Source organism: Pleuronectes platessa, chromosome 10, assembly GCF_947347685.1.
Source record: "Pleuronectes platessa chromosome 10, fPlePla1.1, whole genome shotgun sequence".
Classification (NCBI taxonomy): domain Eukaryota; kingdom Metazoa; phylum Chordata; class Actinopteri; order Pleuronectiformes; family Pleuronectidae; genus Pleuronectes; species Pleuronectes platessa.
Window position 1 is genome coordinate 2,381,598 of NC_070635.1, and position 23,383 is coordinate 2,404,980.

Genomic DNA, 23,383 nt, shown 5'->3' on the forward strand with positions numbered 1-23,383 from the left:
ATGAGCTGCCAGGACAAGTGGGTCACACTGACCCCGGCTGAGTTTGCCTTGCTACAAGAATACACTCAGTGTGAGTAGAGCTACTCTGTGTGTGTGTGTGTGTGTGTGTGATGTCGAGGAGATGCTGTCGTTGCTTTCTCTGTGTGAAAAGTTATTTTCCAAGTCACTTTGTCACTTTCAGATACAAGCTTCAGGGATGTGTGAGACTGGGAGAGGAACATTTTTTCCTGCAGTGACAAACCTGAAGTGTCTTTTTAACAGGTTTTGTTTTTTACGGCCCGTTTATGGTTTTGATTCACACCCACTGTTCTCATCAGACCTGATAAATACACGTCTGACAGGTGAAGCTAAATTAAACTACAGCTGATTAAGAAACTCAGCCAATAGCAGCCAGTTGTTCCCTAAACCAATCCTGGGTCATCAGTTCCACTAACGAGTGATTCAACAGACTTCATCACACATTCTAGTTTCTCAAGGTACAAATAGAAATCATGTGTCAGCTCACATTTTTCCACGGGGGGAAAAACACTTGACATCAGGAATCTGAAGAATCCCAAGTTAGAAATGTCTCCGGCTTATTTATTATACTCTGGATTCAGTAGAGTTTTGAGGAAAATTCTCATTAAATGTGATCACACTTTAATTCATCTCTGACAACGACCCAGCCGTGGTCATGTCTCTCTGCAGGTTTTACTGGATTTGAAATGTTTGGTTGTTGATTTCTAACAACTGATATTTAAGGTTTTACAATTTGAGTCTGTTTATGCTTATTCTTGATAATGGAAGAAAATAGTTGCAGATTGCTTTTTCGATATTGAAATCTAAATCTGCATGGGGACGTTCCTCTGATATTTTGCTGCATCTGTTTTGGTCGCCATCTTTGTGTGTCGGATGAGGAAGGAAGACATTTATAACTTTTAACTTTTAAACCAGCAAAGATAATTTTGCAAAGGGAATATGAGGGAATTTTACATTTATCTTTTTTACATGGATTCTTTGTGTGGTTCTTTTGATGAGAACCTGAAGTTACCACCTGTTTTAAATGTTTGGATTTTAGCAGCCATCTTGTTTTGAAGGTGTATTCTTACCTCTCTTGGTGAGGTTTAGCTGTTTGTGCTAAGCTAATGTCTTGAACCAGAGTCTCTAAAGAACGTGAAGTGAATCCTGGTAAGAAAACAAGACGACGTGAAATCTTCCTCATCTTTCTTCGTGACTGTTTTGCGTCTGGTCCGTTTCTTCCCGTTCAAGAAAGTCGCCATTGTTATGACATGAGGTAAATTTTCACTTTATCATGAGAAAAGATTTTAAGCCTCTAAACCGTCAGTGTTCCTCCTCCACAGACGTGTTAACACTGCTACAGCCTCAACTCTATTCACTGTGGTGATGTAATCTCCAACATCTAATGATGAATTTTTGATGTTTTAATCGTCGGCCCCGTGTTCCTCTCGCTGACGCTCGAGCTGCTCGGGCATTTAATCCGCATGGTGCCGTTAGAGCTCTGAATGATTCATCCTCCCCCCCCCCCGACCAATGGCTGCCCCGGCTCAGCAGACTGAGCTCTGGATGCCTGGAGTTTATGTTACGCTCCGAGATGTTGACACATTTCATCATTTGAAATGGTACCAGGGATGGAAAGTATGACGCCACCTGGCAGGCTCACCGCAGGATGTTGTGCACCGCCCCCCCCACGCATGCCGAGGTGTCGGGGCGGCTTTGAAAAGTGCAACAAAAAAAAACACACAACAACGTCGGTCACAGTAAATCGTTTGTGGGAAGACAAACGACGGCCGAGAGTCTTTGGACGTCAAACGTTCTTCGATGCTGAGTGCTTCTCTGTCAGCTCGTTGTGTTAGTGGTTCAACAACATCTCAGCTATTTTTAACACAACGTCCTCAAGCCGTGTCAAACATTGTGTGTTGTATCTGCTCTTAAGAGATTCTTAATAATTAATGCTCTTCACGCAGGATCTCTTTTAATTGATAAAGACATTTTTCTCCTTTTAATCGCTCCGTCCCCGGTGACAATATGACACTAAGGGGGTAAGGTAGCTCTCTCTCTCTCTCTCTCTCTCTCTCTCTCTCTCTCTCTCTGTCTCTGTGTTTAGTATAATATTTGTTTTGTGGGAGGCTCAGGAGTCGGTTGAATGAACGTTTCATAGACGCCAGGCTTCATAATGTACCTTCGTTATGAACAAATTATGTGGGGATAATAAGCAAAGAGCAGAGGGAGGAGGATCACAAAGCATCAAGAGAGAACTGAAGTGTCTGAGTGTGTGTGTGTCTGTGTGTGTGTTTGTGCGTGCAGGCATTGTGTGCATGCGAGACAGATTTGGATAATCATGTTTCAACGAGCTCCGGGCGTCTCTTTGTGCGCTGCCCTGCTACAGGTCATAAAATATCCCGTTGTCTGAGCAGCAACAATAGACATCACATCACCTCACCTCCTCCTCTCTCCCTGCACCCCCCCCCCACCCAACCACCCCCTCCTGCTGTCTCTCTCATTAAAGTGAGCCGTGCACAGTTTCATAACATTTTAATAGCTGTGCGCCCAGTCTCGCACCTTAAGATCTGACTCACAACAATTAGGAGTTTCTCTTTATGTGATGTATTTGTCTCGTGTGCAAAGTGCAGCAGAGAGACACTTAGCAGATTTCTACTCTTTCAAGGTTGAAAAACATCTTCAGTGTGTTTATGATGCAACGACTCGGAGCCACACACCAGTGAAACCATCAGCGCTGGTGAATGTGACAGGCAATCAGCGGACACATAATCACTGTGCGCGGTAATGGCCGTGTGTGTGGAGATGGCGTGCTAATAAAAGATGGTCAATAATGATGACACGCCGCTCGTTAAGATCTCGACACTGATGGTGAAATTCACCCCGAGAAAAGAAAAGAGACGAATCCATTAGAGCGAGAAAGAGAAACTGAAAAGCATCTTAGTAGACGGAGGTTTCTCTCTCACATTTAATCCACAGCATCTACAGAATGTAAACAAAGTGTTACTGTAACTCACAGATTAACAGTGTTGCTCCAGAGGCACAAACCCCATTACTTTCAATATCTGCCATAATATTTTAACCTTTGGGATTGTAAAAAAAATGTTATACAAAAGCCACAAGCCACATATCCATGATATCAACAGATTTTTTGGAAAAACGCAGAGTAGGACTACACTACCCACAATCCTTTGCGGTTATAGTGATGTCTCTGATTGGTCAAGCTTGTTGTTTCCATGGAAATGTTGACCACTACCATGAAATTCATATCTGCTATGATGGGATGGACGGATGAGTTTTTAAGATTTGAGAAAAATTAACTCAAACGGCTGAAAATCTGTAAAACAAGGTTTAATTCAAGAAGCGATCATTTGAAATGGTTTATGGGAAGTGTAGTTCCTCCACTCTCTATAAATCATGTCCGTCATCCGGTGCCTTTGCCTTTTTTTCCCATTTTCCAATATTTATTTACTCGGAATAAAATGTTTTATGCTCGTGATTCATCGTGTAGCCGGTCGGCATCGATCCACCATTAAAACCAGGATTTGCTGGGATTTCAAAACAGCAAATAATCTGTTCTATAAGAGCCTGGTTCTTTATAAGCTTGAAATCTAATGGAAAAACAAAAGCTCATGAATTATTAAACTTCCCTATTCTCTGCATGTGTGAGGACTTTTACTGTAACGGTCATAACAAACCCACTTTCAGTTATTGACGAGAGAAATAACCGTTACCTGCTGAACTCACCTGCTGATTATCCATCAGTGACACGCTGGGCGGTCTCCTGCTCGTTAAAGAACTTAAACAAACACCGTTAGTGTAAAGTTGCTGTGAGCAGGGATCGGCTCGTTCCTGGAGATGAACCAGGCCGTCCTGTGCCTGTGACACGATGCTCCTTCTTATTAACTCCAGTAACATTAGAAGCTGGTGTCTGTGGCGCGGGGAATTGATTTAGCAGGAGGGCTCATAAACGCTCGGCAGCACGCGGTTAATTATCACAGCGACTCTGCTCAAGTTATTCCCGCCTGTAGCCGAGTCGCTCTGAGCTTCACACGAGTGGGGACACATCAGCCTGTGCTAAACAAATCTGTTAAATGTTTAAATTTAAACTCTTTTTTTTTTTTAAAACATCGGAGACAACAAATATTATGACAGATTTAAGAGATTCTAATCATCAGAATTCAAGTGTTAGACGATTTGAAATGTAAGATCTCACGGTGACTAATATATGCCAACCAACCATATCTCATTCATTTCACCTGATCACAAACAATATATATTCTAAAACATGGTTTTGGTTTCTATTTTCAAAAAGTCACAATATTATGAAACCATACACTAAACGTGGATTACGCATTTTCAAATCCTCCAATCCAAGATTTTACAAATACAGACGCTGACATCCTTCTCTGGTGACCACATTTTCCCGCCACTAGGGGGTGATCAAGATGTTTTGGCTTCACTTTTGTCTTTTTCATGTCATAGCTGTCATGTTTTAACTCTTTCCCCTTCCTAACTGAACCCTGTCTCGTTTCCTGACCACCAATGATCCTCTTTCTTCTTTTATAAATGTTTTTGCCTTGAATTTACCTTTTGTACATTTATTGTTCAGCAAAAAGATGTGGTTGTAGCTGCATTAATTTGAGTTACACCACTTTCAGAAGCTCCAATAACTGCTGACACCAGTAAGAACACAAAGAGTTTACAGGTTTGTGTGCAGGATAGTGTAGATCTCACTCACACTTTGTGTACTGACATGACCTCGACTGTCTGGCTGCTTATTCACAACCTCCGACTCACAAACAGGGGATGTGCGTGTCTCCCTAGAGATGCTGCACATTTTAAAGTAGAAAGTCTTTTGCAGTAACAAGCTTCATTTGTTGCTCAGACTTCATGACCCCCCCCACCCCCACACACACACACACACCTTTTTCCAGTGTGTTTGTGTGTTGAAGATTAACAGAAGAACACAAATGCACTAACTTGTGCTGGATGTGTTCGCTCAGACTCGACCAAGAAGCTGAAGGATGTGCTGCAGGAGTTCCATGGAGATGGTGTGTTGGCTAAATACAATCCAGAGGAGGTATGTTCCGTTTACATTACACAACAGATGCTTATCGCTCTATTCAATCCAGATGTGCCGATCGCCGTCATATACACACACAACAGAGGCTGTTTCTTCACATGCACTTGTTGCTTTTCCCACAGATAATTAAACACAATGATTTAGAAGTATGAATTTTTTAGACGATTGGTTCCTCTGCATATTCTCATTTTCTGGAAAATATTGTGACACCCAGTCTGAGCTGTAAGCTGCCGGCTGGCAGGTAAAATAATTGGGTTTACGACCCTGCAGCTGAATGGTTTATCCAGGGATGTCTCCATAATAAAAGCATTTCAAGGCTGGAATTTACTACTTTGTGCGAGAATAATGAGGTGTGGAGAATAAAACTTTATTTTTTAACTTTTCTGCATATCTAAATGAATACAAATAATATAGAGCGTGAATACCTCACGGAATCTCTCTCTTCTTGGGTGCAGAGATAAACTGCAGCCTCACTCTAATCCAGTACACAACTTTTAATCCAATTTATACATTCATAATCGCTGCATGATAGTTAAAACATCCATGATTTAGTGGCATTTTATTGTGACTCTTTTTAAAATGCAATATTTGCACGATGCATCCGTGAACTTGTTGGGTTTCTTTCCCTCTTCAATGCTCCAGAAGCAGGAAATCCTCTGTCAGGTAACTGAAGTCTCCTCCTCCTCTCTGTTGTTGCTGTGTTTTAGCTAAATGTTCATAAAGTTCCTCGCTGAGTAACTCAACTATCAAGCTGCAATTGAGCAATACAAAAATATATATATATATATCGGGGAGGGGGGAGGGGGGTGCAACCGCTTGTAGGCAGATATTACTCACCTGAACAGTCTGGTAATAAATCAGTTTCCAAGTTTGCAAGCAATCAACAGGACGGATGAAGCTGTCGGACAAATAAAAACACATTACATGCATAGTAAGCAAAGGAATGAGCTCCAGAAACAAGTGAACTCCTTTCAGACGGATCTCACCACTTTCTCCGGCTGCAGCTTTGCTTCTGCAGCACGTCCTGAAACCCTCTGTGTATTTTCTCTGCAGCTCAACATGACACCCGGCCTCTTCTCTTCCCGTTTTGCAGGAGATCGACTTTGAGGGTTTTAAGGTCTTCATGCAGACGTTCCTGGAGAGCGAGCTGCCCGAGGACTTCTGTCAACACCTCTTCATGTCGTTTAGCAACAAGGGAACCAGACCCACTCCCTCATGTTCTGACAAACCCAAAGTCCCTGGTAAGTGTACAGATGAAATATTTACTCCCAACGAACGCTCGGAGTGTAAACACGACACTGTCTCTGTGTCTGTTATTGATATTTGAATTCTGTTCCAGCGCCAGTGTGTCGGTTATTCTCTGTCCTCGCAGCATTTTAACAGAGTTTTTTAAAATAACACTGAAAACTGAGCTTTACCTCATTGAGATGTAAAATAGCCTCTTTCTGTTTCGAGCCTTCAGACTAATAGAGCGGCTGCCAAGTCCAGGCGGATGGAGAACAATGTAAATCATAGTGGAGACGCTGCCAATGGTCTTGGCAAGAGTTTTATTTGTTTACAAGATTTTACACTTAATGTCTCATTCTTATGTGGTGATGACTAACCGATGCACGGAACAGGACAATCAGGAGGAATCCTGTCTGAAATACAGCTGTTCACTGACGGCTTGTGTAAAGTTTAATGAAACTGCAAAGTCCCACCAACCTCCCACACGTCAGTTTGTGATGTGAATTCAAACAATGAGTCTTCAAAGTTAAGTTAAAGGTTAAAGTGTGTATGATTTACAAGGGTCTATTGGCAGAACAGGAGTGTTTTCTATGTGCAATTCCATTATATTCAACTTTAACAATGCTTTTGTGTCATTGTGAGCTGCAGGCCACCGTAGAAGCCTCATCAATGCTTAGAGTGGGAGGGTGAGGGGAAGGGCAGAGTCCTGCACTGGTTCTTTTATGCAAACCAGTGAATCGGACCTCACCTGTGATTAAAAACACACATGCTCCATTCCCAGTGGCTCAGACCTGATGGGCTACGGCCTCCTTGTCCTTCTGATTCAGGCTGAGTTGTGTCTTGGAAGTTGTTGCAGCACCTTCGCTCCTGTCGACACGTTTCCTTCGCTTGTCAAATCTCTTTCCTCTTACAAGCAGCAGATCCACTGAGAGCAGATTCACCTTTGGCTCTTTCTCTCTTTATGTAATCGACACTTTTTGGCTTTGCGTTTTGGAGCTGTCACGTCGTCCACCATCCATCCACTCTCCACTGCTTATACAAGAATGAAGGACTTCTCCTTAGCCACGTCTTCCCCCTCTTCAGGGACCTGGAGGTGCGTCTCAGCCAGGTTGGATATATAATCCCTCCAGCTTCTGTTCTGGGTCAGCCAAGCGTCTCCTCCCTCTCGGGCTCACGCACTCGTGTTCACCTCCACAGGGAAGCTCTGGAGAAGCCTCTCGATCAGCTGCCTGAGCCTCTTCGACTGGCTGCTGCTTCTCAGCCAAGGAGAGGTTCTCCAAACCTGAACTCATAGAGAACGCTTGTGTCCATATTTTCTAACTTTGGTCACTACCCAAAGCTCGGGAGCAAAGGTCAAAGGTTAGCAAACTAAATATTTAATGTAGCATCGTTGACTGTTAAAGTCAGTGAGATAAGATGGAGACGTTCTATTATAGAATTCAAACAAATCCACAGTGAGAAAACATCCCTGCATCCAAATACAAAGCAAATCACAACCGGACTCTGACCTTTGGTTGAACTGGACACGATTGATCGGTTGAGTAATGCCAGGCTTCCTAGCGCAGCAGGTTGTTGGGCTAACATTAGCCGCCATGCGGAGGATGCTTTGACCTTTTGTCTCCCCCCCTGCAGGGTTGAAGCTGATCAAAGGGAGCTCCACCCCCCTGAAGATGGCCGCTCTGCCGCAGCCTCTGGAGGCGGTGCAGCTCAAGGACATCGTGTGTTACCTGTCGTTGCTGGAGGGAGGACGTCCCGAGGACAAGCTGGAGTGTGAGTGTCACACAACTGGGTTTTTATTATCCTGTTATTATACAGCGAGCAGCAGAGGCGCAGCGGTGTGACCACGGTGCTACCGCTCGATTCCTGGATCTCAGAGAAAACCCAAATAAAAAAGGTGAAGTGCAAAAGCCAGACGCTTGAGTTAAAGGGAGCAGATGTAATGTGACTGGTTGAGTCAAACCTCAGCGGATGGAAAGACGAGGTGAGGTCAGAGTGAAGCTTAGAGAAAAAGGCAAAGGGCGAGTGAGGACGGAGCTAATGCCACAAATTCTTCCTCTGCTGCTCGGTGGAAAAACGCAGCATCAAGTTCCCGAGAGCAGCAGATATAAAAACAGGTGGATGGAAATCCTGAGTCTTATAATCAGAAAGTCGTCTGATGGACAAGAAAGTAGTTTAGTTTTGTCTTGAAGTCCATTAAACAATTTCCCTAAAAATTTTTAAAACACTTTTGTCTTATTGTTTGTGTTCAACAACAAAACCCTCTCTGTGAGGTTAACACAACATGATGACATGAACCTAAACAAGCTCCAGTACAGGAAATACTTTTCATCAGAGTGAGACACTTTTCTCTTTTTCCATTCTCTGATTAACAAGCACATCTAATCCAACTTTTTCTTTCTTGTTTTCCCATAATTCAAATAAGTAGCTCACGATCAAGGTTCCTATTCCTCGTGTTTTCATATTTTCTGCTCTGGAGCTCGTCCTCTTTATTTATTTACAGTTGAAATCCAGGTTACTCAGTTTCTTCTCTTTCCACCGGATCTTCTTTCTCCTGGAATCCTCTCTGCAGCTCTGATTCGATGAAGAGATCTTTGCAGTTTACAGTCACAAACTCCCACGTCTCCTAATTGTGTTCATCACATCATTTATTCACAGGGTTACGCTGCGTAATAGGACATCAGTGCGATTCCTTTTTTTTTTTTCTCCGTGTTGCTGTAATTCTCATCCAGCTGCTGAATTATTGAGCAGAGTTCATTAAGAGCAGGAGAGACTAAATTATTCAGCTGCATGTGTGTGAGCACATCACGGATTTAACTGTGGATAAAGTCTCTTCCAACATGAACTCCCTCCCTCTCTTTCATCCCCCGCTCCCTCCCTCCTTCTCGGTGGTCCACACTCTGTAGTGGAGGGGTCCCTCTACTGGTTTGTTTGAGAAATGCGCCAACTTCATTTATACTCCACTTTTCTTAACAGTGTTAGGAAATGAAGAAATGAGTACGGAGGCCGAGAGAGCTCAACACACTGAAAACACAAAGACGTTATAAAGATATTTTAAGGAGATGAGATTAAAGTAAAAAAGATTAAAAGCAAATAAAGTCAGTATTTAAGGTAAAAACGTTAAAGAATAAAAAAAACAGCTAAAACACAATAAGTCACCATGACTTATTAGTGACTTTAATTTTCTATAGAGATTAAAACAAAAAGGTCACAGAAAAACAACAAATCTATTGTTTGATATCAAGTTATTAAATGTAAATAATAAATAGAGTTTGACTTGGAAGCTTCTTTAAAACTTTAACTCCAACAACTCAAAATCCAGTGGAGACTTTGACTGACTCTCAATACATTCATCTGTCGTTTATTAATACATTTTAATTACATAACAATATTTTGTGAGTATAAAATGAGTCAAATACAGGAACTCAACACAAAACACATCTCGTTTGAATTCATAGAACTGTATTTATGTCAAATCCCAGCTGGAGGAGCATTCATAAATATAGTTCTAGTGTTTTTCTCATTTGGACTTGACACAGAAGTCAACAACAATCATCATGACCATGTTTTGCACTCTGTTGCCGCCTGGTGTGTCTTTGCGTCACCACAGTTGCCTTCTTGTTACACCACCAACCCCCCCCCCCACACACACACACACACACTCTACTCCCTGTGCCTCAAAAAGTCTCCGTCTCACAGGAAGCTGCCAATTATCTCCTCGTTAGTGGCCCTGACCAGCCGCCATGTGACGTCCACTCCTCGTTGAGTCAGCAGTTAATTCTATATTTAACATTCACTGAAGAAAACGATCAACACACAGGTTGTGTTGTTGTTATTACAACTCGGCTGCGTTTAGACTTTACAGGGTGTGTGTGTGTGTGGGGGGGGGGGGGGGGGAGAGAGACCATCTAGTCACAGCTGGGATACTGGATGTGACTGGTTTCCATGGTGTAACACTTGAAGTTGCAGGGGTCGCAGGTTTTTTTCTAGTATTGGGTGAACAAGGTGAGATGGAGCACCGGGTCTTGTGGTTTCTCCAGTTTACTTCCCCTGTGAGGGTGAGGAAGAGGAAGAGGAGGGGGTCCAGGGTGTTGATGCTGTGACCTGATTGTTTCTGTTGCTTCTGTCTCCTCAGTCATGTTCCGTCTCTACGACACCGATGGAAACGGGTCCTTAGACAGCTCGGTAAATATCTCTCCTCTTCAAATCTATCTTTTCATTTTGATTTTAACTGATCCTGTTCACAAATGTGTCAGACATTGTTTCGACAAAACGCCCAAAGTTGAAATAAGAACATTCAACACCAATTCAAAGGGAGACACGAGATATTGGGAGATTAACTAACGATCATTGAAATTAGTAAATGATTTTTTAAACAGATATATCTTTCTTTCGCTGTCTGTTTCTCTATCTTTCTCCATCACTCCATCTCTCTCTCTCTTTCTCAACTTAATTACCTCTTTTCTCTCTCTCAATCATTCCTCTCTCTGTCCGCCCATCTCTGTCCATCTCTCTATCCCTACCCATCCCTTTATTTCTCTTTCTGTCTTATTATCTTGTCTCGCTCTCTCTTTATATCTCTTCATCATTCCATCTCTATATCGAATGGATGAAAGTAGTGGAGGTGTAACATTATATTTATTAATGAGAGCATCAGTGTTTACATGTGTGGATATGTAGATGTATAGAAAGTGTAAAGGAGGGAGTGAGTGGAATATCGGGGTCAGGGGGGTGTGGTGGGTGGAGGGTTTGTAATGTATCCAGTTATTAGTCACGTCCCACCATTACTTCCTGATGGAGGAATAAAGTACACCTTGTTTAGAAAACTGCAGTACAAATAAACATATTATTATTATAACATGTTTTTTAATCCAGTGACATATTTTTAGGACTTTGGTGCAAACACTGAAGTACGTGGTTAAATTTTTTTAAACGTGTGACCTCTTGATCCACTCTGACTGATCCTCAGCACCACATGGACTCACTTGCCTCCAGATAATAATGTCACCCCCCCCCCACAAGAAACCCAACCACTGTAATTAGCCGCTCAGCTCCGCAGCTCTTCCCACGCTGCTCTTTGTTTTCCTGCGTGCAGCTCGTCTGTGTGACGTCCCCCCCCTGTTATTACACACTGCGGATCAGGCTATTCAGGCCGCAGACGTTTAGTGACACGGGTTTGTAAGGCTGCAATATACGGAAAGGTAAACACAGTGTTTGTGTGTCTCTAATGAGCGTCTGTGGTCTCGCCACAGGAGCTGGAGCACATTATCTCCCAGATGATGCACGTGGCAGAGTACCTGGAGTGGGACGTGACCGAGCTGAAACCAGTAAGAAAACACAGCCCGCCAATTAACACGCACAAAAACTCCAGCTCGCTATTCAATCTTATTTAAAGCTTTTATTTATTTATATTTTTTCAGACAGAGACCATCCCTGTGCAGTTTAATCTTATTTGTTTTTGTCTTGGCTGTTTGCTTTATCTATTTATGTATCTCCTCTATTTTGACTGCTCAGCGCTCTGGTGTGTGTCTCTATAATGTGTCTGTTTTTGTTTTTTGTTTTATTTTGGTCGGTCATGGGTTCTTATTAAAGTGAGTTCATAACTCTGCACAGGCCAAACACGTCCTTCCACCTGATCTGGATCCTAATGTGAATCAGTAAATTGTACAAACTCATAAATATCCACACCTTAAATATATCTCTGATCGTGTTTTAAACCAGATCCAAACATTACTTCCTGAAGAAATAAGGGAAATTATGAAAAATTCTGATAAAACTTCTACACAAAGAATATAATCCTGTGATTTGCCTTGTGGTGACATCGTTCATCACGATAGCTTCTGTCTCCAGATCCTCCAGGAGATGATGCAGGAGATCGACTACGACCACGACGGCACCGTGTCACTGGAGGAGTGGATCCAGGGCGGGATGACCACCATCCCTCTGCTGGTGCTGCTGGGCCTGGAGACGGTGAGTCCACACATCACATCCTCACATCCTGCAAGATAAAGACCTGGTTGGTCACTCAAACACCTCTAATGGCTTTGAGAGGTTTTTTTCTCATCTATGCTGGATCATTTTGATAATATCCAGGATCCCTGCTGGTCTACTCCCTCAAACCATCATCAGTTCTGTCTCCAGTTCATTATTTAACCACTAGATGGCAGCATTTGACCACCTCCAACAGAAATCCCCACCAGAGCTCATATTTTATGAATGAGTGTCTCTGCTATGACCTGAACTCTGTCTGTGCTGCACCTTTGTTTAAAAAGTACAATATGATAGAAAAGAATAATTCGTAATATAAAAATCCTCATCAGGAGATGATCAACAAGCTTATTGACAAATAAATCAGTGAAAAGAAAAGCTGATGATCCTCAGAGACCATGAGAAGATTAACAGAGTCAGATAATTGATATGGATTCAGTTAATTAACAGATCATCTGTTCCTCTTGCTGCAGAACGTCAAAGACGACGGTCAACACGTGTGGAGACTGAAGCATTTCAACAAACCAGCGTACTGCAACCTGTGTCTCAACATGCTGATCGGCCTGGGGAAGCAGGGACTCTGCTGCTCCTGTGAGTGATTCACTGCTGCTGGTTTCCACAGCCGAACTCTGGAGGATGTCCCCAGAACTGGTTAGGGTTAACCGGGTTGGGTTCTCTGGAGTCTGTCTTTGTCAGATTCTGAAAGTAGCTTAACTCTGAAGGGTTCGACAGATTCAGCCTCTTCAGCTGCAGACACACAAACTTTTGTTTATGTCCCTTATAACTCTGTGAAAAGTCTGTTTCTCTCTCTCTCCTCTGTGAGTGTTTAAAAACTCTTCTCTCGTTCTTTCCCAGTCTGCAAGTACACGGTTCACGAGCGCTGCGTGGCTCGAGCTCCGCCCTCCTGCATCAAGACCTACGTCAAGTCCAAGAAGAACACGGAGGTGTGTTGATTGGAGTGTTTGGCAGGTGGCACGCGTGGATCAGCTCGAGAGTTTCTCTTCCTCTGATGGAATTAAAACAGTGACTGAGAGCGAGTTGAAGACACAGAGAGCAACGCTTCTCTCTTTCTCTCTTCTTTCCTTCTCTCCTTCGCCTGAATTTCCACTGGGATCAAAGTGTCCATCTCTCTTTATCTATACCTCTATCTGTAAATCTATTTCTCATTCTCTATATCTGTGTATCCATCTTTCTGTGTCTCTCTCTCTATCTATCTCTTATTTCTTTCTCCCACTCTATCTCTCTATCTTTGTCTCTGTCTGTTGTGTGTTGTCTCTCCATCTCTGTCTCTCTCCATCTATCCCTCTCTCTCTCTGTCTCCCTCTCTCTCTGTGCATTTTGTGTACTTCTTGTTTTTTCCTGCAGCTCACCTCTCGCTCTCTCTCTCTCCCTCTCTCTCTCTCTCCCTCTGCTTGTGTGTACTTCTTGTTTTTTCCTGCAGCACATTTCTCTTCTCACTTCTCTCCCATGTGTTGTCTCTCTCTCTCTCCCCCTCGCCCCCTCTCTCTCTCACTCTCTCACTCCCTCTCTCTCTCTCTCTCTCGCTCTCTGGTTGTGTGTACTTCTTGTTTTTCCCTGCAGCAGGTTTCTCTTCTCACTTCTCTCCCGTGTGTTGTCTCTCACTCTCTCTACCTCTCTCTCTCCATCTCTCCCTCTCTCTCTCCATCTCTCCCTCTCTCTCCCTCTCTCTCTCTCTCTCTCTCTTTCTCTCTGTGCATTGTGTGTTCTTCTTGTTTTTGCCTGCAGCACGTTTCTCTTCTCACTTCTCTCCCGTGTGTTGTCTTTCTCTCTCTCTCTCTCTCTCACTCTCTCTCACTCACTCTCTCTCCCTCTCTCTCTCCATCTCTCTCTCTCTCTCTCTCTCTCTTTCTCTCTGTGCATTGTGTGTACTTCTTGTTTTTGCCTGCAGCACGTTTCTCTTCTCACTTCTCTCCCGTGTGTTGTCTCTCACTCTCTCTCCCTCTCTCTCTCCATCTCTCCCTCTCTCCATCTCTCTCTCTCTCCCCCTCCCTCTCCCTCTCTCTGTGCATTGTGTGTACTTCTTGTTTTTCCCTGCAGCACGTTTCTCTTCTCACTTCTCTCCCGTGTGTTGTCTCTGTGTCTCTCTGCAGGTGATGCATCATTTCTGGGTGGAGGGGAACTGCCCCACCAAGTGCGACAAGTGTCACAAAACCATTAAGTGTTACCAGGGCCTGACTGGGCTCCACTGTGTGTGGTGTCAAATCTCGGTGAGAGGCAGCCACCTCCTCATTATACTCCCACTTCTTATTGTTGTTTATCTTGTTTTTCTGGAAGTCATCTCACCAATTTACACCCAGGGAACACGTGTCTGTGGCTGAAAGTTGACACATGAAACGCAAACAAACTCCTGAACGTGTATATAAAACCTTTTCTGGTTAATAACACGAGTTTTCCCTGCAGCTCCATAACAAGTGTGCCTCCCACGTGAAGCCTGAGTGTGACTGCGGCCCCCTGAAGGATCACATCCTGCCCCCCAGCTCCATCTGCCCCGTGGTTCTGGTAAGAGCTCGCTCCTCCTCCGGTCAGAGCCGCCGGCACGTGGCCGACCCGGTTTGACACCGCGTCGATCTGAGAGGACGTGATGAGGCTTCATCGATCGGCTCGGGGGAAATTCACAAGTGGAAGAGAGAGAGAGATAGAGAGAGAGAGAGGAAGCAGAAATCACAGTTATTGTTCTCATCCCTAGAGATTATTTCCAAAATAACATGAGCAAAGTTCAGAAGAAAAGACGGAATAAACTGCTCGTTGAAATATGAATTATTGATGCGTTTAATCTTTTAAAGGTTCAGTGTGCAGGGTTTAGTCAAATCTAGTGGTGAAGTTGCATATTGCAGCGAATTTAATATACTTAGCTTCACCCTCCTTCAGGTAATGTAAAAGAAAACAGGACTGATTTGGTTTGTCTGAGAAAAGACTCAAGAATTTAAGGGGTTAATACAAAAATATGATGATTCATAGAAAATAAAGATGCATATTATGTATTTGATTTTAGAGATATAACTGAATCATACACACTGGTAATTTAAACCCTTTATTTGTTTGATTTATTTGTCCATTAAATAACATACATTTCTCCATGGTTAATAAAAAGCAGTTCCTCTAAAGGAGTTACTCTGCAAATCCAAATATTCTCAACTGAAATAGCTTTTCAGAACCGTCCCTATAATTAGAACAAGCTCCAGTAGGTCACTTTCTAGATTAATGAATTGTAGTGAAACTACAGTTTCATAAATCTAAGCCTGTTTACAGCAGAAATATCCAGAAATAAACTTGCTTTGCAATACGACACAAACAAAGGTATTTTCCTAAATGATCCAAGTGAATGAAAAGGAAAAATTGTCTTTTAAAGATCAGAACTCGTTTCTTTTCTAAAAGTACTAATGATTTATTAATTCATCAGTGTTTTGAAATGTAACGTCAACATCACTGCTTGACCTTTGACCCCAGGAGCGACAGACCACGCTGAGGAAAGACTCCAGGTGCAGTCAGTCGAGTCGAGGGAAGATGCAGAGAGCGAACTCGGTCACAGTGGACGGACAAGGGCTGCAGGTACGAGGAAATACAGTAAACTAAAGTAAATTATGTAATAAATGTTTGATCAGTCTTTTTTAAATGAATGGAAACGAGAAAACACTGAATTTGACTTTATCACATGTCTGAACTGTGGATCTTTTAACTCGTGGTTGTCAAAAAACAGACTCACGGTGATTTCCTCCATCTCGTATTTGCCAGCACAGATTTGATATTGTTTTATTGTTTCATTTAAGGGACTCTTTGTGAATCAAACCTTTTCTCATGGTTGAATGTCACGTGTTGAGCCTGTGCCTTGCGTCATGTGGTCCGAGTCGTAGGTTCGAGTCCGGCCTGATGCCCTCTAGTATCTGTCAGCGATGGAAACCGGCCGTCCTCTGTGGCGACTGCTCGTCTGCGCGCGGCTCAGAGAGAAATATGATGAATCATATCCCGGGCACATCCATCTCTGCCTCTCGCCGGCTAACCAGCGTAATAATCAAGATTATTATTTATAATTACAGGAAGTAATGGATCACTCCAGACTGGACAGGGAGCTCATTAATTCACCCTCGGCCTGCTGGGATAGCAGACAGGGGGGAGTTAAGCGCTTCATCTGTGTCAGGGCGAGTGAGGGGCGAACGAGGGGCGAGTTGTTGCAGACTAACTGCAGGAAGGACTCAAACCGGGGCCGGCTGGTTGACGTGGTGCTGTGTGGGACCGCCGGGCCTCGGTCTGTCCACCGGGCTTCACCGGAGAAACAGGGACAACATGAGACAAACTGCCCCCCCCCCCCCCAGTCAATTAGGAAGCGCTGACGAATGAGACCGACGACCAAATCATGACTCATGAGTTTTCCAGTTGAGAGGAGCGAGGTAGACGAGGTTTACTGAAAGTGCATCTGCTGAGCAATCGTTCACATCTTCTACAGCAACATCAATATTCCTCATCAACTTTAATATCTGCTCAATTTCGTGATGATCGATGTGTTATTTATTTTAGTGCGACACATTTATTCTGTAGTTCTTTTATTGACATTAAATAAACTAATCTGAAAGCGGCTGTAGATTGATGCTCTGCAGACTTTTTTTGTGGATATTCGTACATTTGTTTAATCGCACAAACAAAAGTCGATTAACTTCTTTTCCCGGTGCAGAGAAGTTTCAGTTTTTCCATCAGTTCATCAAGTTCTACGTCACAAACACACGACAACGTAAAGACGCTCTCTCGACTCGCAGGTTTTTGCACTTTCACCTGATTAGAAACCTGTCTCCTGCAGAATCCTTGGACCTGAGAGTGAAGTGTGATTGTGATGATTCCTGATTCAGACACAAACCAGATGTTAGAGAAGCTGTTATTGGGTTTTCTGACCAGTGGAAAACAAGCATAACGAGCATAAATCTGAAATAAACCCACAGCAGAAGAGGAACATTGATGTAGTTGTTAAGAATTCACTTCCTGTGATTAGATCTCAGGATTACCAGTAGATTAAACTGGTTCTGAAAGGTGCAGCCCCCCCCCCCCCCCCCCTCACCTCCACGAGCAGGTACCAGGAAACCCTCGGTTTCACGAAACGCGTGTTGCTCGATAACGCCGTCTGAGGGGACACGGCTTTGAAAGTGAATTCCTGTGAAGCATCCTGCAGGTCTCCCAGCACCGACGGTTTGTTTTGACATCTCCCATTCAGATCACAACAATAGAGGGCACTCATCCTCTGCTGGTGTTTGTCAATCCGAAGAGCGGGGGGAAGCAGGGAGAGAGGTGAGCGCACACGATCTGTCTCAACACGCAGCGAGAGGCCTCTCCAGCCCGGATCCTCCACCACCACCGCCACACGGCCCGCTTCAGGCTCTCAGTCAAATAAAAACACAATAACATTTACCTAACGCTGTCCACCTCCACCTTCTCACACACACACACACACACCCACAGACACACACAGAGACACACACACCCCTCACTGTCACGGCCCTGGCTGGTCCCCCTTCTTTAACCCAGGGCTAATTGGGTTATTACTGAAACATATTCATTCACTTCTTATTACGCCGGCCCTCATTCGTTTAAATTATGAGATCAAAATATGACTTCAGCCAGTTGATATAATGAAATTGAAATTAAAATGAATTAGTCTTTCTAATGGTTTCTCCTCGAGGGGACTTCGGGCGATGCCCCCTCCCCGCTGCCCAGTCCACCGCGGCGTCACGCTCTGATTGGACGACGCCTGTCGCTGACACCTCTGACACTAAATCCACGTTTTTTCAGTCACATGCTTTTGTTGTTGTTGTTGTGTATTTCTCTGATGTGTTTCTCATGTTGATCTCTTTGCATCTTCTGTCCTGAAGGATTTACAGAAAGTTCCAGTATCTTCTGAACCCGAGACAAGTTTACAACCTGGCGAAGAACGGACCCATGCCGGGGTGCGTAGCTCACTGGACACAAGTGTTTTACATATTCACCATTTTTAATAAACTGCTGATGGTAAAGCTTTGAATTGAAGTGAAATATTAAAGTAAAAAATCCAAATAACACGTTAACATAGAAGAAATAATATATATTTTGAAATAATAAACAATATGGAAGCTTTAGAGTAAAACCTTGAGTCTGTTTATTGCTGTTTAGAGCATTTTTAAGATGAATACTCTGCCCTAATGTGTATTTGCTATTTTTATCACAAACAGAAATGTTTAATTTCAAATAAAACGTTTTCTCAGTAAACTTAGAAATGTTCAAAGTGCACTGAGTTTAAATTTTGTATCCATATACTGCAAAAACAAGACTTAACAAAGGAGGAAGGAAAGAAGGATAAAGGGTAGGAAGGAAAGAAGGAAGGAACAAGGGAACAAAAGAAGTAAAGAAGACAGACGGTCTTGATTCTTCCTTATATTTAACAAACCATACTGACTAATGATGTGTTTACAAACACGCGGCTGTTTTTCTGCTGCTCAGTTTAACAAGCAGCATCTCATGCAGGAGAGGAGGCCCTCGGTATTAAAGCCTCCTCTGCGTTCCCTCGACCTCCACAAACACACAAATGAGCCGAGTTCTCCTCATGCACGAGTCTGAACGTGAAGGAGGCGCCGCCGCCGCCCATGAGGGGTGAACCTCCTGCTATACCACATGTGACCACGCATACAGACGAGCAGCTCTCTGCCGGACGCACCTACAGCCGGCGTCTGGTTTCCTATGGTTCACATCTGGGATTAAGCAGATGAATGGATCATTTACATGCATAAGGCTCCTTCACTTTGCCAATGCACAGGAATGCCTCGCCGCCGTGCTGCCTCCTTGTTTGGCTTTGATTAGACCTGAGAAACAGAATCTTTCTGCCTTTATAAAAAATAAATACACAGCGGCACACGCAGGAAACAGAAAAATCCTCCAAGAGATACAAGTTTTTTGGGGGAAATGACCTTGTGACCTCTGTTTTGTTTCGGCCTCCGTGCACGTGGCCGGAAACATCACCTGCTGGAGGCCGGAGCTCCTCCCTGTGACCCCCCCCCCCCCCCCCCTCTTGTGACCTTGTTAATATTCAGTGGACAGTGAGGAGTCTTTTTAATGCTGTTTAGAGCATTTTTAAGTATAATTCTTAGAAGGCTGATAAATACTCGGCCCTAATATGCATTTGCTGTTTTTAATCACAAACGTAAATGTTTAATTTAAAAAAAAAGGTTTATCAATAAACCTAGAAACGTTCCAAGTGCAGTGAGTTTTAGTTTTAGATTTAGAATTTGTATCCATGCACTGCACAAACAAGACTTTACAAAGGAGGAAGGAAGGAGGGATAAAGGGTAGGAAGGAAAGAAGGAAGGAAGGAAACAGAAAATCCTCCACGAGCTACAAGTTTTTAGGGGGAAATTACCTTGTGACCTCTGTTTTGGTTCGGCCTCCGTGCACGTGGACGGAAACATCACCTGCTGGAGGCCGGAGCTCCTCCCTGTGACCTCACCCCCGCTGGTAACCTTGTTAATATTCAGTGGAGCGCGAGGTGAGCGGTCACCGTCGGATGAGGGCCGCCTGCTCTCTGCTGTCAATTAGCTGCCTCGCTAACGCAATCACTGCAAATGAAGTGTTTGTTTCTTGGTATTTAAATATCCCCAAAGTTGCCTTTCATGTCAGCGGCTGTCTGTTTTGAGGCTAACGTGGTTTGCGGTCCCAGTCGCAGAGTAATTGAGCGAATCATTTAGCCGGCCATACGAGGCTGGGAGGCCGGCTCATCCAGTTAGCGCTTTGTTATTGTGAAGGAACGGAAGAAGTTGGACTGAACATTGCCCGTGATGATCCGATTAACCCTCCAACAGGCAGCGCGGCCCCGGGATGAGGGATTGTCGATGCCACGTGTGTTACTTTGTGGGATCAGAGAGAGTTGTGGATGTTTCACGGGGGTTTTTGAAATCTGCTCGTGATGTGTTCTCTGCGTCTGTGAACAACAAGTAGGCTGAGATGTTCTAATTAAACGTGATTCACCGGAGCAACTGGTTTTTAAACTGTCTCGGAATGAGAAGAAAAGTAAACGTACCTCGAGGGATTTGATATTAAAAGGCAGTGGAGACTCCAGACAGTGAAGATAATAACATACTTTACTGTTAACAAAGTATTAATATATAGAGTATTGAAGTAATAATGTGACAACAGTGAGTTTAAAGGAGTTAGTTTACTTATTTTAGCTCTTTAACTTGGTCTAAGTTCGTCTTAACCCTCATGTTCTGTTTGGGCTCTTGTGAGGTTGTGTCTTTAATCTGTATTTCTTTCTTTTAAACACAATCATATTATTAATTTAGCATCGTAATGTTTCAAATAATTCACTGCAGTTGCAAATGACACATTAACAGACATGTTGATTCATGTTTTTCATCCTTTAAACATATGTTTATGGGAAAACTTAAAGTTTCTTTAAATACGTTATTAGGGCCCGAGCACTGACAGTGGGAGGCCCTATTGAAATTGTAACGATTATTTTTTATTATTATTATTATTATTATTCAGGCAAATGATTTGGCTTTTTGAGGGCTTTAACATGCTCAAATTCTTACCAAAATTTGCAGAAAGTTAGAAAGTGGTGAAAATTTAAGTATTCTGGAGGAATTTTCAATGGGCGTCGCAAAATGTCTCAATATATCTGTTATTTTATGTGTTGTCCTTCTTTGTGCTATAGAAACAAACTTGTTTTTATTAAAAGTTAAACAGTTATTCATTAAACATGTTCACCAAAGCAATGGAGTAAGTAAAAATACTGCTCAAAAAGTAGAAAGTAAAGTAAAACCCAGCCTCTCTGTGTGTTTTCTTCCAGGTTGAACTTCTTCAGAGACGTTCCTGATTTCCGGGTGTTGGCCTGCGGGGGGGACGGCACCGTCGGCTGGATCCTGGACTTCATCGGTACAGAACATATATCACAATACTTGTACTGTTTGTGGTTATTTTACAAAAGAATATCAAACTCCTCAAACCTCCCACTGTGCCACAGTACATGTATCCTACCGGCCCCCCCCAGATTCTGATAATGTACAACATGCTCCAAGTTAAATACTCCATTTCCTTTTTGTTTTGGTGAAAAAATTGTTTGTTTTTTATTATATTTCCAAGCCGACTGCACTCTTGTTGTTCAGCCTGAAATGGTAAAGCGTACTTTATGGTTTGTGTATAAACACTTTCATTACGTCGGAGCCTGCGTGTGCACGGGAGGTGAAATGGGACGATTACGTGCGTTGGAAAACAACATATTAGCCGTCATTTGAGGGAAGAGGAAAAAAATAAGTATCACCCAGCGTCCTCTCTGGTCTTGAAGACGTGTTACTTGTTTGGCTTCTCATAAATTGCCTCAATTTTTTATCAATCAGAACAAGAGAGGTAATAACCATCAGGCAAAATGCGTCTCTTGAAATAGACTGTGCGACTGGACGCTCATATTGACTTGTCGTGTTTCTAAGTGGAGCCGCAAAATGGATTTGATGCTTCCTGCGCGAGTCTTTGCAGCGACTTTGTTCTTTCTGGCTTTGTGATATTTGTCCCTCTGCTCCAGATAAGGCCAACCTGGACAGGAACCCCCCCGTGTGTATACTTCCTCTTGGCACCGGCAACGATCTGGCAAGATGTCTGCGCTGGGGAGGAGGTACCGACAGAACATAGAAGCTTTACAGTGAAAACACATTGTCCTCAATTAACCTCATCGCTTTTATGGTTATATATATATATATAGGTCTGTATCTCTGATCTGCTCTGAAGCCAAGTAATTGAAACCCTTTGAAGGAAGCTCTGGAAGTGTTTGCTCTAGATAGAGCTGCACATCACTCATTTTATCTAGTGAGGTGTTTCTACGTTTATCTTTAAACCCAAAGAAATAGATTTCTTGAAAATAGAAAAGCGGCCGAATTTTGATATTTCAACTAGTTTTTCTTATAAACATCATTATCAAAATTGCTTATTGAATAAGTCAATTACAATTTTTTCGCGGTGCACTGAACTAAACCACTAAGGTTTAAGATTTAAAGATATCAAAAATAAATCATTTGCTGCACAACCTCAGGAGATTGAAGGGCCCATATTTGTATTTATCCTCTAAATACAATGATTTTCATGTCAGAAATTGTAAATGTTATTCTCTCTCTCTCATCTATAGGAGAATCAAACCATCATTTTAAAATCAGACACTAGGACATATTCATTATGAGAACCACATCTAAAGCACATTTTAGATTTAAAGGAGTTGATAATCCGAAGGAAACGGTCATTAAAGTAAAAAAGGATGTCTTATCTCAACAAAGACCAATTCTAACTTAAAGCATCATTTATTTAAATTGTAGGAGTTCTTGATTATAGTCACTCGAAGGCTTCAGCCACACTGTGTCCTCATCTAAATGTCCAACCTGCTCGTGGTGTCTCTTCTCCTCGAGGGTACGAGGGCGAGAGCCTCCTGAAGATCCTGCGGGACATCGAGAGCAGCACGGAGCTGAGGCTGGACCGCTGGAAGATCGACGTCACGCCCACGGACAAAGAGGAGCGAGGGGACCTGGTGCCTTACAGCATCATCAACAACTACTTCTCCATCGGAGTGGTGAGTCCCACGTGTGAATCAGGTCTGTGTGCACGGAGCAGACAGGGAGGGAATGAGCAGTGGGTGGATTAACGTAGAGAGAGTTCGGTTCTTAACTCCACTCTCCATAGTCGAGGCTTTTAACAAATGCAAACTTGCAGGAAAGAGACGAGTCAACGTAAATTAGTACAATACTCACAAATTGAGTGAACGTGTTTGATTTGAAGTCGTTTTTCCTGCACACAAGCATTTGACAGCATTTTGTCTTGTTGTGAAACCAACACACGTCTTCAAACTGACCTCAGTGCAGCTGAGATTCTGCTGATTCTCACTTTGAATGGGACAAATTCCAAAGTACAAGAAAAACGATTCACTTTCTGCTCCTGAACAGTTTTTTTCTTTATGAATTCAAAGCACAAAACTGAAAAACTCAAGTTATATTTAAATAACTTAACTTTGTTGCAGTTGATGCGAGAATGTTGCACTATATACTGTTTTTAAGCCAATCGTTGTTTTAAAAGCCTCACATT

General features: G+C 43.0%; 1 protein-coding gene across 3 annotated transcripts in view; it reads left to right on the forward strand.

Moving 5' to 3' along the window:
• dgkb (diacylglycerol kinase, beta) overlaps positions 1 to 23,383 on the forward strand; it is a 49,093-nt gene continuing 25,710 nt past the window's right edge. Inside the window, exons 1-18 of one of the 3 annotated variants that reach the window (XM_053432792.1) lie at positions 1 to 70; positions 5,004 to 5,080; positions 5,726 to 5,746; positions 6,177 to 6,330; positions 7,943 to 8,080; positions 10,443 to 10,492; positions 11,560 to 11,634; positions 12,158 to 12,277; positions 12,769 to 12,886; positions 13,151 to 13,239; positions 14,407 to 14,523; positions 14,717 to 14,815; positions 15,764 to 15,865; positions 17,514 to 17,587; positions 18,169 to 18,243; positions 21,114 to 21,199; positions 21,843 to 21,932; positions 22,714 to 22,874. In XM_053432792.1, the coding sequence (XP_053288767.1) occupies positions 1 to 70; positions 5,004 to 5,080; positions 5,726 to 5,746; positions 6,177 to 6,330; positions 7,943 to 8,080; positions 10,443 to 10,492; positions 11,560 to 11,634; positions 12,158 to 12,277; positions 12,769 to 12,886; positions 13,151 to 13,239; positions 14,407 to 14,523; positions 14,717 to 14,815; positions 15,764 to 15,865; positions 17,514 to 17,587; positions 18,169 to 18,243; positions 21,114 to 21,199; positions 21,843 to 21,932; positions 22,714 to 22,874 (1,716 nt within the window). The remainder of the gene's footprint in view (positions 71 to 5,003; positions 5,081 to 5,725; positions 5,747 to 6,176; positions 6,331 to 7,942; positions 8,081 to 10,442; positions 10,493 to 11,559; positions 11,635 to 12,157; positions 12,278 to 12,768; positions 12,887 to 13,150; positions 13,240 to 14,406; positions 14,524 to 14,716; positions 14,816 to 15,763; positions 15,866 to 17,513; positions 17,588 to 18,168; positions 18,244 to 21,113; positions 21,200 to 21,842; positions 21,933 to 22,713; positions 22,875 to 23,383) is intronic. The other 2 variants (XM_053432793.1, XM_053432794.1) reach the window with 2 other exon arrangements.